The sequence below is a fragment of the Macaca mulatta genome, chromosome 18, assembly GCF_049350105.2.
Source record: "Macaca mulatta isolate MMU2019108-1 chromosome 18, T2T-MMU8v2.0, whole genome shotgun sequence".
In the NCBI taxonomy this organism is placed as follows: Eukaryota; Metazoa; Chordata; class Mammalia; order Primates; family Cercopithecidae; genus Macaca; species Macaca mulatta.
The window spans coordinates 71657672-71671565 of record NC_133423.1 but is presented as its reverse complement, the minus strand read 5'-3'; the positions used below and the strand labels follow the sequence as shown (position 1 = coordinate 71671565).

General features: G+C 42.4%; 1 protein-coding gene across 1 annotated transcript in view; it reads left to right on the top strand.

Moving 5' to 3' along the window:
* Window positions 1–13894, top strand: part of COLEC12 (collectin subfamily member 12) — a 182619-nt gene that overhangs the window by 135907 nt on the left and 32818 nt on the right. Inside the window, exon 3 of the mRNA XM_028838240.2 lies at window positions 8796–8918. Coding sequence (XP_028694073.1) covers window positions 8796–8918 — 123 coding nt within the window. The remainder of the gene's footprint in view (window positions 1–8795; window positions 8919–13894) is intronic.

Here is a 13894-nt window from a genome sequence, read left to right as displayed (position 1 = left end):
ACTCTGCGGAGAGGGCTCCAGACACCATACTTAAAATTGACGTCTACGTCCCCCGCTACGTGTCCTTCGCCCAGTGCTTGCCTTGTTTTTACCATAGCATTCATCACCTTCTGTCATATGAAGACATCCTCCCATTGGAATACAAGTTCCAGAAGGGCAGAGATAGATTTTTGTCTGTTATGTTTACCATTATAACTACTGCCTGCTACTTACACCTTGAATAAATGAATAAACAGGATGTAGCAAGAACGGAATGTGGTGATGTGGGCAGAATTCTGGGGTCGAAGGAACTCCAGCTGGGAGGTAGAAAACCTGAGCCCTAAAGCCAGGCTGGCAGTGTATGAACGTGGGGCAGGAGGAGTAGGAGAGAGGAGTGGAGTTCCTTGGGTCTCAGTTTCTTCACGATGAGATAGATACTAGCCAAGGTGACAACCAGCGCCCCTCCTGGCCTCAAGATTCTGAGTGCCAACATGGTCAGAAGGTGCGGGAGCAGCTGGAGAATCACTGTGGATTCCTGAACCACGGGGTCAAAGAGGTATTGGTAAAGAAAAAAATATTATTTTTTGCCAGTGTATTCCAGATAATTTTTTTTTTAGAGGGAGGCTGAGAGGCCAGAGGTAAGTAAATTTTTTAATCACCATCTGATCAACGCTCCTTTCACCTTCTTCCTTGCCTCTGTCTAACCTTGCCCAGCTCGTGCAAGCTTGAGCCACAAGCAGTTTTTTGGCTCTGTGGATGAAGGAGCCATTGAAGACTAGCTTTTGGGGTTCCCATTTCAAGCATACTAGAACTTCAAAAGAAAACCATGAGGCACCCAGTTTTTTGGTTTCAAGCTTAAGCTGATCAAGGCCCCTGCATATCCCATAGTTGGCTTTGAAATTTTAAAGGTACCTTCTTCCCCTGGCCCACCTCACTCCAAAAACTCCCTCAGCATTGGGGGATATTCCCCTGAGGGGCTAACATTGCCTTACCAGCCAAAACCCCAAGACACTCTTGACCTCTCCTAGAGAGAATGAGCATGTATTTAGGGCAGAATTAACTTGCTGCTTAAGTGTGTCACCACAGAATAATAAAGGAAAAATTATAGCTGACAGAAGCATCAGGCCTGTAATAGTTAACCCACTGGAGACTACATTTTATTGCTCATTTCGAAGAAAGGCTTATCTATCAACATGTGAAGGGATGTTTCTGCACCCCTTTATTTTGACAGAATACTTCGTCAAGTCTAACTGGTCCATTTTCTAGATTATCTTGTTGGACATCCTTTATCTTGCTTTGTTTTGTTTTTCACTTCTGGAGATGAATAAACTTGGAGAAGCAACACGCAAAAGATTTAGGTTCAACTCCCAGCTCAGCTACTCAGTGGCTTGAGTACTCACCTTCTTTGAACTCCCCACTTTCCTAAAATCTATAAAATTACGGTCAGAATTCCTACTCTGCAGGGTTGTTAAGGACATCGTAAGTAACAAGGAGAGGGTTCCTGGCCCATATCAGGTCCTCAGTAATAGCCATCATCCTCAGCAGTTCCTCTTCACATTCACAGCAGTAGCAAACTCTTACCCACTCAAGAAATGTCTCATGGCCTTCCTCAATTACCTGTCAGAGTCAGTGTCAGGCTCCACTCTACAGCAGACTGACGACCCAGGCTAGAGCTGCATTTTCATGAGTCCTTTTAATGAAAAGATGCAGCACTTAATCCCAGAAGGACATTGTCTGGTAGTGCCAGATAATGAAGTAGTCAGGCTGCTGAAATGTTGACAGTTCACTCTGCCCATAGCATAAAATGAATAGGAATAGAGCCAAGAGGAAGGGGCCAGCTAGGAGAGATGACTGCAAGAGATGTGATGGTTGAGCTCCCCAGTGAGCAAGGATTCCTCTCCTTGGAATTGAAAGCATTTGTGGACAGTTCATCTAATAAAAGATTTCTTATAAAAACCACAAAGAGAAAATAATGGCGTTCTTTTGAGCCACTATATATTCTGGCAGACACTGTATACTCTGAGTGGGACCCTTACATCTGGTTTTTGCCTACAACAATTCTTTTTTAGTAGGCAGGGTATAAATTATAAATTTTAAATAAATAATGCATAATCTTAAAAAAAAACAATAAAACCAAACCAGAACTGACTGCCTTTTCTTTTTATACACATGAAAAAATTTCAATGAAAACAAACTATACCCTTGGTAAATGCACAGAATTTGAATGTAAGTTCAGAATGAATGCCGAAGAGTTCATGCTGTCATAAAACTCTCTTCTAAGTAACTTTTCTGGTTTGAACACATCTTTATGAACACAGAGCTGCTGTGAGGCTTCACTTATTTTGCACAGAAAGTGATTTCATTTCCAATTCTTGTCCTGCTTCCGTTTTCATGGCTATCCACATCGTTAGGAAACTTGGCATAGTAAGGTGTCCAGGGCTGGGATTTGTATTTGGGGAACTAAATTACTCACTAATAAAAAAATTTCTTTACTAACTAATTCCATATTTCATCATTTAGTAAGTAGCCTTTATTGTAAGGAAAAGCTAGTTATTTCAGTGGATGAAGTGTTTTATGTATTTAACTTTTGTTCCAGTGATATTGCGTAACAACTAACCAGGTTGTTAACTCTTACTGTTTTGTTGCTTTTGAGGGCATTTTAATTATAGGAATTTATTTGAATCATCCATTTTACTGTTAGAGCCAAATCATTCTTATGGGTTTATGGGAATCTATACCACCAGGCAGTAGATTAATAACTGTAAAAAAACCACATGAAAAGGTCACTGCAAATCTCAGATCAAAACTCGTGGTTTTCTGGATTTTGCAATTGACCCTTTTTAAAGCTTCTCTTTGGTAACATGATCTTTATGGCAACACCACTGAGCTATAAGACACTTGTGATCATGAAAAGAGCCCAGAAGTGCCCGCACACTCACCCACAATGCCAGCCTCCGCCTCCCAAGGAAGGGGATGGATCTGCAATGTATCCATTTTAACATACAAGCCCACCTTCGGTGATACACATGGCAAAAAAATATGAGAGTGAAGGAGACTCTTTTTTTTTTCTACAAAAAGATCGGAAAAACAGACTGGATTGAGCCTGGACCACAGCACTTGGGAGGGCTCTTTATGGAGAACCACAGCAGAAAGGAATTCTCTTTGCTGGTGAATTCTTCTGGCCCTTTGCACTGTCATTCCTGGAGTGTTTCAGTTATTCCCCAACCAGCAAACGGCTCACTGATCCGCAGCCCCCATTCCCCCACTGCCAGCTTCCTACTTGAAATGTGTTGTTGGAACCAGGGCAGCCCAGGGGACTCTGAGTTTGGGCACTGGGGACCAAATTGTCAGCCTATTCTGAACTTCCATGGAATACTCAAGGAGTTAACCAGCGCGATTTTGGCTTCACTGGGCCCCCACACTTTTTTGTATAACAAAGACTTGGACACTAGAAAATACATTCAAAACATGAGCCAAGAGTGGAGTTCAGCAGGAGATAGTTCAAGAGGGAGAAGCAGTGGAAAGGCATGCACCCTTCAGGTCCTTGCTGCCTGTAGGCCACTGAATTTCAAATGTGCTCTTGGGGCCAGGTTCTTTGGGACGCTGGATCTCTTAATGCTGAGGGGCAGCACTGCTTCACTTCCTGAGCTGGAATCTCTCATCTTCAGCACTCTGTATACCAGTCCCCAGCCCTTCCTTCCCTGCCCACCCCCACCTCCCATGGGAACAAAGTCCCCAGGCTCTGGAAAGTAATGCTAAGAAAACAAACACTATAAAGGCTGGTAACAGGGGGATATCTCTCTTGAATGTTATTTTGTAACCATCTAGTTTCAAGGAGGAGGGGGTGCCCCAGCTACAGGAGCCAGCAGGGTCCCTTTGTAGTAGGCATCCGTGTGTTTGGCCAGATGTCCTCCCAGCGGAGGGCAGAGAGGAAGATAAAACAGAACTCTTATTAAAAAGAAGTCAGGGGAGGGGCAAAACAAGACAGAGAAAGTGTGTCAAGTGGAAAGGGAGGCCAGGCAGTGCCATCTGATATTGATTAAATGCTGATAGAGTCAGCAGTGAGAAATACACACAGTGAGGAAGTGCCCCAGCTCTTCGGAATGTGAACCAGTGACAGCTGTCTGGGAGTGGATCTGCACGAATACCACATGCACAAGATGCCTGGCGGCCACAGGGCTAGCTCACAGGGAAGGATGGGAGGGAAAGATGAGTGTGCTGGAGTCAGGACATGTGGCTTCTGATCCTGCTTCCTCTCTCTGGGCCTCTCTTTTCCCATCAATGACACAATGACGCTTGATCTGCACAACCTTCTAGCTCCCAGATTGTGTCATCTATACCATAATCTCTGCTCTAACCAAATCCTCTGCAGCTCCACTAAGGTGGAAGCTAAGAAATCATCCTGAAGAGGCGTAAGAAGCTCACCCAGCATGGTCCAAAAATCCCAAAGGAATAACCACCGCCCATCAGCCGTGGGAGTGCCACCCAGTCCTTCAGCGGGAGGTCAGGCCAGCACCCTGTGTCGGTTGCCCTTCTGTGCTTCACAGTTGCCACCAAAGCAAGTTCATGGTTTCTCAGCATGGAATGTGGCGTGTCTGTGGGTCTATCTATATGTTCCTTTCTCTAAATTTCAAAAGTATTTTTACTCTTATTGGTTGTAAAGAGTCTTTTTTCATTTTATACCGTCAGATTACAGAGAGCTTACGCACTGGTGTGTATGTGTGGCAGGGTGGGGGGAGTGTGGGTGGGTGTGTGCATGCGCACATCCTTTAGTTAAGAGTGCCTTCTTGAAAGTTTGTTGTTTTGATTTTTTGGTTTTTTTCCTTTTTAGCAAATGTCATGAGGACAGTGGTATTTTAATATAAAGAGTGAGGCTAGATTCCAGTGGGAATGGAAGAGGAAGCTTCCACTGAGATGAAAAGATCTCACACTAGGGTGGTGGCAGGGGAAATGGAGAGGAAAGGATGGCTATAGAGAGGGACCATGGCCTAGTAGAGAGATCGTGGCATCTGGAGTCTGACACAGGTTGGAGTCCTGGTCAGTTCAGCTCTCACTACGATGCCCCCTTGCAGTCCTTTTATGGATTAGAGATGCTGTGTGTAAGGGACCTAGCTCAGAACCTGGCACACTGTAGGCAGCAACTGAACATCAGTAAACTGTAGATGATGATGATCATGTTGAAAAATAGCCCACTGGAGGATTAACAAGATCTGGTGACTGAATTGGAGAATAAGTACAAGAGAAGAAATGATGGTGTCTTTGAGTTTAACCACCTGAGGAATTGGGGTAGTAATAGTAGTTAAGTTGAGTACAATAAGAAAAGTTGGGTGGAAGTTGGAGATCTGGTTTGGCAGGGCTAGAAATGAAGTCAGTTTTAGACATAAGAGATGGTGCTGAGATATACAGGTGGCTATAAGGAAGTAAGACAGAAAGGAAAGAGAGGGGGGAAATGGAAAAATTATAATAAAGAAGTTGATTTACTCTAGGTTTGTTTGATCAGTGAGTCTAATTTTACAGCTTCACCTTCAAGGGATTGGTTAACCAAAGGTCAATTCATCATGACCAGCTTCTAAACTAAACCCTTGCTCCTTGAAGTGTGGTCCTCAGACCAGTTGTCACCTAGACCTTACAGAAATGCAGAATCTTAGCTCCTCCCTCAGACCCACTGAATTGGAACCTGCATTTCAACAATGTGATGTGTAAGCACTTTAAAGTTTGAGAAACATTGTTCTGAAGTGTGGTCCCCAGACCACAGCATCATCAGCATCAGCATCACCTGGGAACTTCTTAGAAATCCAAATTCTTGGCCAGGCATGGTGGCTCATGCCTGTAATCCCAGCACTTTGGGAGGCCGAGGCAGCGAGGCAGGTGGATCACTTGAGGTCAGGAGTTTGTGACCAGCCTGGCCAACATGGTGAAACCCCGTTTCTACTAAAAATACAAAAAGTAGCCAGGCGTGGTGGCGGGCACCTGTAATCCCAGCTACTCGGGAGGCTGAGGCAGGAGAATCACTTGAACCCTGGAGGCAGAGGTTGCAGCGAGCCAAGATCGTGCCACTGCACTCCAGCAGAGCAAAACTCCATCTCAAAAAAAAAAAAAAAGGAAATCCACATTCTCAGTTCCCTTCTCAGACCTCCTGAATTAGAAACAATGTGTTTTAATGAGTGCTTCAAGTGACTCTGAGGCACCCCAAAGTTTGAGAAGCACTGCTCTAAGTCATGAAATTGACAGATGCACCTCCTTCCTTTGTGTCTACAGCCAGAGAGATGTGCTGAACACCAGAGGGATTGGTTGAACCCTGAAAGCTAAATTTAAGTCATTGTTATATGCTGTTTCTCTCATCATTTTGCATTAAACACAGCTGAAGAGCTCTTTTCACTGAAGAAGGGCACTATGCGTAAAATTACAAACCAAAGGAGAGAAACTTCAACTGTGGCTTAATCCTCATGACTTACCCATCAAAAGTTACTGAGCACAGTTATAGGAGATCAGTCCTCTTTATGTGCTGTTGCTCCTGGGGGATGCTATTAGTAAGACACACATAGGGAAACAGGTCGGGGAAACAGGGAATCTCCTGATATTCCTTACAATGTGATTTTTACATTAAAACATCCACAGTCTTTGTCTTGTGTGTCTTTCTAATCTATCAGATGGAAATTCTCGTTTTAAAGGTTAGTTTCTGGAGTCACTTGCAGCAGTGATGCTGGTTTACCGCTCAGACAAGAATGTTTTTCCAAAACTTGAACTTTTAGCAGTAAAAATTTACCTCCTCTCATCAAAAGTGTCTGGTTTTTCTATTTGTTCTACAGTCATTATTCAAATCACTATGATAACATATATTTATTTGTTCTACAGTCATTATTCAAATCACTATGATAACATATATAAGTGTCAGTGTCTGTTTCTTGTATACACGTAATATGCAAAATTTGTTATATATTGGGCAGTTAATTACAAGATTACTTGTATTTTCTGCCATAGGTTATAATACATTACAACCGGTGGCATGCTGATAAACTAGTTGTTTGCAGCCAGGGAATGGGGGTCATCCTAATTTGTAGTGTTTGCCAATTTCTGTGGTGTAAATGCTCCCTGCAAGGCGGATTTCAAGCTACCAACAGTTTCACAACCAGCTCTCAAAATTCTTACAAATTTAACAATTGGCTCTTACAAGCCAGTAGAACCAACTTCAGCACGCCACTGAAACAAACATCAAGGGACCAATCAATAGGATTTTTTTGTTGTATTTGAATGCTGTAGGTCTAATAATGTCTGAAATAAGTAAATTTGAATGTTTAAATATTTTGTCATATAGAGATTTTTACTGAACTTATCATTGTAATTATCATAATGGAATTTGATTTGAAACTACAGTCATGTGCCACATAACATTTCAGTCAACAATGGACTGCATAGATGATGGCAGTCCCATAGGATTATAAAACTGTATTTTTATTGTACCTTTTCTATATTTAGATACACAAATACTTACCATTGCGTTAAAGTTGCCAAAAATAAAGTTGCCTGTCAGTAGAGTAACATGCTGTACAGGTTTGAGCCTGGGTGCAACAGGCCATACCATGTAGCCTAGGTGTGTAGTAGTCTATATCAGAGGTCCCCAACCCCCAGGGCCATAGACTGGTTACCTGTTAGGAACTGGGCTGCATAGCAGGAGGTGAGCAGCGGGCGAGTGAGTGAAGCATCATCTGTATTTACATCCATTTCCCATCACTTGCATGACCACCCGAGCTCCGCCTCCTGTCAGAGCAGCGGCGGCATTAGATTCTCATAGAAGCGCAAATCGTGTTGTGAACTGTGCATGCGAGGGATCTAGGTTGTGCCCTCCTTATAAGAATCTGATGCCTGTGATCTGTCAGTGTCTCCCATTACACCCATACGGGACCATCTGTTGACAGGAAAACAAGCTCAGGGCTCCCACTGTTTCTACATTATGGTGAGTTGTATAATTTTTTCATTATATATTACAATGTAATAATAATAGAAATAAAGTACACAATAAATGGAATGCATTTGAATCATCCCGAAACCATCCCTACCCCTACTCTGGTCCATGGAAAAATTAGGGAAGAAGATGGGGACCGCTGGTCTATACCATCTAGGTTTGTATAAGTACACTCTAGGACAGTGGTCCCCAACCTTTTCGGAACCAGGGACCAGTTTCATGGAATATAATTTTTCCGTGGATGGACTGGGGGCGGGAGATGGTTTCAGGATGAAATTGTTCCACCTCAGATCATCAGGCATTAGTCAGATTCTCCTAAGGAGCACGCACCCTAGATCCCTCGCATGTGCAGTTCACAATAGGGTTCGCGCTCTTAAGAGAATCTAATGCTGCCGCAGATCTGACAGGAGGCAGAGCTCAGGTGGTCACGCTGGCTCACCTGCCACTCAACTCCTGCTGTGCAGCCAGTTCCTAACAGGCCACCAGACTGGTACCAGTCCATGGCCTGAGAATTAGGGACCCCTGCTCTAGGATGTTCACACAGTGATGAAATTGCCTAATGATGCCATTCTCAGACTGTATTCCCATTAAATGATGCATGACTGTATTCTATGAAACAAAGTTATGTGCAATTATTTTAAAGTCGTATTAAATACAGCTATAACAATAGAGTGGTAATATTAAAGTACTTATGTTGCTCAAGCGGTATGTTTACTGTCACAATAGTTCTCATAGCATAGTAAGGCATATGTAAAAATTATTCTTAGTCCCAGTGTTTGAACCAAAATGCAAAAAGATATATTTTTAAATGACATCTTTGCTTACTGTTATTAAAATTTGACTTCTCTTACAGGTATTCAGGAAGGAACACAATGTACCAAATGTAAAAATAACTGGGCGCTGAAGTTCTCTATCATATTATTATACATTTTGTGTGCCTTGCTAACAATCACAGTAGCCATTTTGGGATATAAAGGTAAGTATGCTTTCTTTTTTTTCTTCCAAATAACAAGTGTTCCTTCATTAAGTTAAGCATGAGAAGATTCATATTTGCAAGTATGAAGTATTTCATTCATACAACTCAGATGCAAAATAGCAACATGATAAACTTCATCTCTGTATCTTGAACTTACAGCTAGGAGATCTGAAAGGGGAGACATAATAATTCCTTTTGACTCATTTCAGCAATAATCAGGGTCCTCTCTGACAGTTATAATGTTTTTTTTTTCCCTTGTTGCTTTTTCCTACCTATTTCTAGCTACTCCTTCTTCCTCTATTTTTTTTCATCTTATCTCTTGGAGGCTTTATGGAAACCCTGGTGTCAGCACACAGGAAAACTATATTGACAGAGAATAAGCAAAACACAAGATCTCCAGAGATACAACATGCTTCACCCAGGGATTGGCCAACTAATTCCCTTTTTTCTCTTCAGCACATTCACTGTGGTCACTGTTGTTTATATAGCTCTATAAAAATACTGCACTGTAGAAATTAAGCACAGAGGCAGCACTCCCACCTCAACCCACTTTATAGGATGTTGGGCCTAAACATATCTGGTTTAGGGTAAGGGCAGGATTTTTGCCGGAATCCTCCAGACTTGCAGACACAGTAAGTTCCCCACGCACCTTTCAGAGACCATGGGTAGAAGGTGTCGTGATTCAGTATCGCAAAACTACATAAGCACTTTTCTAGAAAACAGCCAGGCGAACCTTCCTGTCAAAAACACGAGAGGCAAACACGGCCATTTTGTTTCAGAACAGAGGCCGACAGAGAGTCTGTGGATCATCAGGTCTTCCTTCTGCTCTGTGGCCCGCAGACTGACCTAGGAAAACAAAGATTCCAAGTGAATTCCCTCCAACTGGTCATTCCTCCCACCTCTCTCCCAGCATGCAGTAGTTTCCTGAGAAAGCACAGTGTGTATTGGAATGAGATGGGTGTCAGGGCCAGACAGTCCAGGTTCAAGCCTTGATCCTACCATTTGTCATACAATTGTGAATGTTCAGTAAGTGCTTGCTAGTGTGCCAGGGGCCATGCTGAGTCTTCCACATGGCTCCATACCCAGGTATAAATCATACCCTCTTAGAGTTCCTGATTTCTTATCTGTAAGATGGCAATAATAATGCTACCTGTCAAAGTGATTGGGATGAGCAAAGATGATGTAATTGAAGTATCTGTCCTGTGCCTGGTCCCCGGAAATCATATCTGTGTCTCTGTTCCTTGCTTCTTCCTAACCACATTACACAGATCTAGCCATTAGAATGGCAAAGCCTGTTAAAAATCCTCAGTATAGTCGAGGCTTTTAGTCCCATCTCTAAGGCCATATACGTGGAAAATAATGTGCATCATTGGATGTGTTGACTGATTAGTCTGGGCAATGGAAATCTGGAAAATTACCAGGTCATTCTATCCATTTGTGACGAGTTAGACCGTGATCTAACCCGGAGCATCTTAAGTTTTTAGATGAAGCAGCAAACAGAGTAAGTGATTAAGGAAGGCTATTAAATCATGATTAGCCCTGGGCAGAGAGGTGGAGGGAACCTGGTGAGAGAAAGGAGGGTTTTCTGGACTATTTCTCTTCCTGTCGTTTAGATTATTTAGGTCATTACTCACTTCTCCATGACTTTTCCTAGTGAGCCAAGATAAAGGAGAAGCTTGAAATCAAACAGCCGTTTAATAAGTACCTTTAAGTCTCAGTACTATGTAATCACATTTACTGCTAAAAGAGAGACGAGAGTGGTTTGGCAAATATATTAACATTTTATAATTTTTACCTCTGCTAGGAAATAAAGTCTAGGACATTTATGCATTCAGAATTTTACAAAAAGAGTCAAAGAAGAGGCTTTCCCCCCCCCCCGCCTTTTTTGTTCTGTTTGTTTGTTAAGGTACAGATATTTCCTCCCTTTTTATCCATGGAAAGCCCGTCCTGGCTCTGGCATGTTTAGCGTGTGCTGGTCCATTTGCCCACAGCACCTTTTCTCTGCTCTCCAGCTAAAGTGCCTCCCTCCTACCCTTCATGTCTCATGTAGACACATGGCAGCTCCCGAAAGCTGAATTAGGCCCCTTCCTGTTTGTTCCCATAGCACCCGGTATTTACTCTTAGCTCCTGTCACACTGTGTCATTAGAGTCAATGGACTTGAGTGTGTCACCACCCAAACTATAAGTTTCCATAAAGACAAGAGACTACCTTTTATTTATTGTATCTCCCACCAGCACCTAGTCTCATGATATTTAACCAGTGCCTAGGAAAGTTCACTGGATGAATTAATGGGAGGATGGATGGATGGATGGATGGATGGATGGATGGATGGATGGATGGATTGTGCATTAGGGCTGCCTTCCATGAAGGCAAACAATAGATGCTCAGGGACCTCTAGGCCAATCTGCAGGTAGGGGATAGCTGCCCTAAAAGCCCTCCCTGGAAACCTAATGTTTTGGAGATTGGCTTGGCCTGCTCTGTGGGGGCAGTCTCACCAAGATGAAGGAAGAAGAGATAATGGGGAGCAAGTACAAGGGGAGACGAGATGATGTCTTGCCCCTCTTTTCTTTCCTTCGGTGCCTCCCTCCTTCAGGCCTCTGCTGACAAAAAAATAAATAAATAAAATAATACAACATGCACTTTTGCTTTCCAAACACAGCATTAATGGACTAAAATGTTGATATTTTCCAGATGTGCTTTCTCTTTACTCACACAGTGACTCCTCTTTCTTGCTGGTAAGATTCTAGTGACCCAATGTTGTAAGAGGCAGAAAGATAAGACCCAGTTCTCCCTTCACACATTCCCCCTTTGAAGTCTAGAGAAACTCTCTCTGTTAAAAAAGAAAGAAAGAAAGAAAAGAATATTCGATGAAAGAAGTGCAATAAGGCATTCCTCTGGAGGAGAAATTGAAAGGAAAGGAGTAAAAACTTTCATTTATCAGAGTTGGCAAAGGCAACTTCATACTGTTTTGCTCAAAATTGTTCTTTACTTCTTTCATGTTACTTCCATAGCCACAAGTTAGAATACAATGAGCTTCCTTCAAGAGAATTTGCTGAAGAAGCCAGAGAATCGCTTAGTCACCCAGACAGGGTCTGTGCAGTGGTCGTGACTGTGAGGCACATCAGCCACTTTGCAGAAAACATGTTCTTGGACAGTTAAGCTTGGTACATCCTCTGCCCTGGGCTTTTTATCATTAGTCAACAGAGCTTCCATAGCAGGAGTCATCTCTTAAGTTCAACGGGTCGTGTTTCTTCCAGAATATTTCCTGAACAGGAAAATCCTACTCCATTATCCTTTCCAAGAGGCAGCCTTCTAAAAGTAATTAGGATAAAGAAAAAAGACAGAAATCTGAATCCTTCTCAATAAGGATCTCCTTTAATTCAACATTCCTAGTCATTGGTAGTCTACTTTGCTGCTAAGCTGGGTCAGTGTAGAAATTTACAATTGGATTACTATTTAGGCTTTCAAAGTACACATCAAATCACACTGGAGAGCGCTTTAGGATCCAGGATAACACCCTATAATCAGATTTTCTGTATTTCTGTAAGGAAACCTAAAATGGTGTTCAAGGTAGAAATGCCTTCATTAAATTCCAGGGGAGTGTAACTGATGTTACTGGGAAACCCCAGGTCCCGGAGAGAAGTATTTATCCCACAGTGCCATGATCAGTCTGGTACAAACACGTGTGGGCACCAGCTAGGAGCTCTGTGCTCTGTCCTCAGGGCCAAGAGCATGGCCCGTGTCTCTTGAATCCTCAATATCTAGCACTATGCCACCTACATGGCAGATGCTTCATAAATGTCTGGTGATGTTAACTTTAAAGAGAATATAAAGAGAAATAATTCTTCCCCTTAAGGGATTCTTTATTGGAGGAAACCAGATTTAGGAAAAAGAAATACCAAAAGAGAGGTGATATGGATTTATAGAAAGAGCATGGATTGTGGAGTTAAACCTTCCAGCCTGGTATCCCATATAGTCACTGACAAGCTGTGTGATTTTTAGCAAGTTACTGAACATCTCTGAGCCTCAGGGTCTTCATCTGCAAAACAACAGTTGGAAGGATTAGCTGCAGTGATGGTGCAGTGCATCCGGCAGAGAGCAGGCACTCGATAGATAGAGGCTGTTATGATTATCATTCAAATAGAGATCGAGTTGGTGTGCAGTGGAATCAAGTTGTAGGTGTGGCTGAGTACAATGGGGTAGTGAGATGTGGAGTGGACCTTCAAGGAGAAGTGGAGTCAAGAGGAGGGAAGAAGAAGTTAGTGGCCCAGGCCAAGGGATGATATTGAAGTGCTTTTATAAAAAAGGTTTTATTGTCAGAGTGTCCTAGAGAATTATACTTTGGATACTTGAAGAGGGACAGATCTTCAGGTATAATACCTGAAACACCAATATTCTATAGAAAAATTCTACCTTAAGAAACAGTTCCCAATACAGGAGAGCACATAAGAAATCAGACTGATGGTCACCCTTCTGTGTGTCCTGCTCATTTTTCTCATATGAGAATGGTCTACAAACTGAGGTCTATGTCTGCAGGCTGGGAATTTCCAGGGTAATATAGGATGGCTCTGCGACTATATTCCTGATTGAGAATTGGTGCTAGTAAATTCAGAATAAAAGCCAATAAAAGTGCTATGTGCTGTTAACAGCAAGGGTAAGTTCTGGATCTCCACCAGTCTGGTATTTTTATGCAGTAGCAGGTTCCAGCATTGCAATCCTAACATTTCCAGCTTTATACCAGGTCCTATTTTTAAACAAAGACACACACCCCCCAACGCATGTAAGCTGTTTATTAGCACTTGTGAGCGGGGAAAATAGTTTCCTTGCTGCACAGAAGAAAAAGTCAACAGATTGTTTTGTTCTTTTTTTAACAAATGTATTTATCCCTTTTGTATTTATTCTACACAAACCTGAATTATCTGCCCGTGACAGTTCTCTGTTTTTCAAAACTAAAATGGAAGAAAAAGTAGAAAAG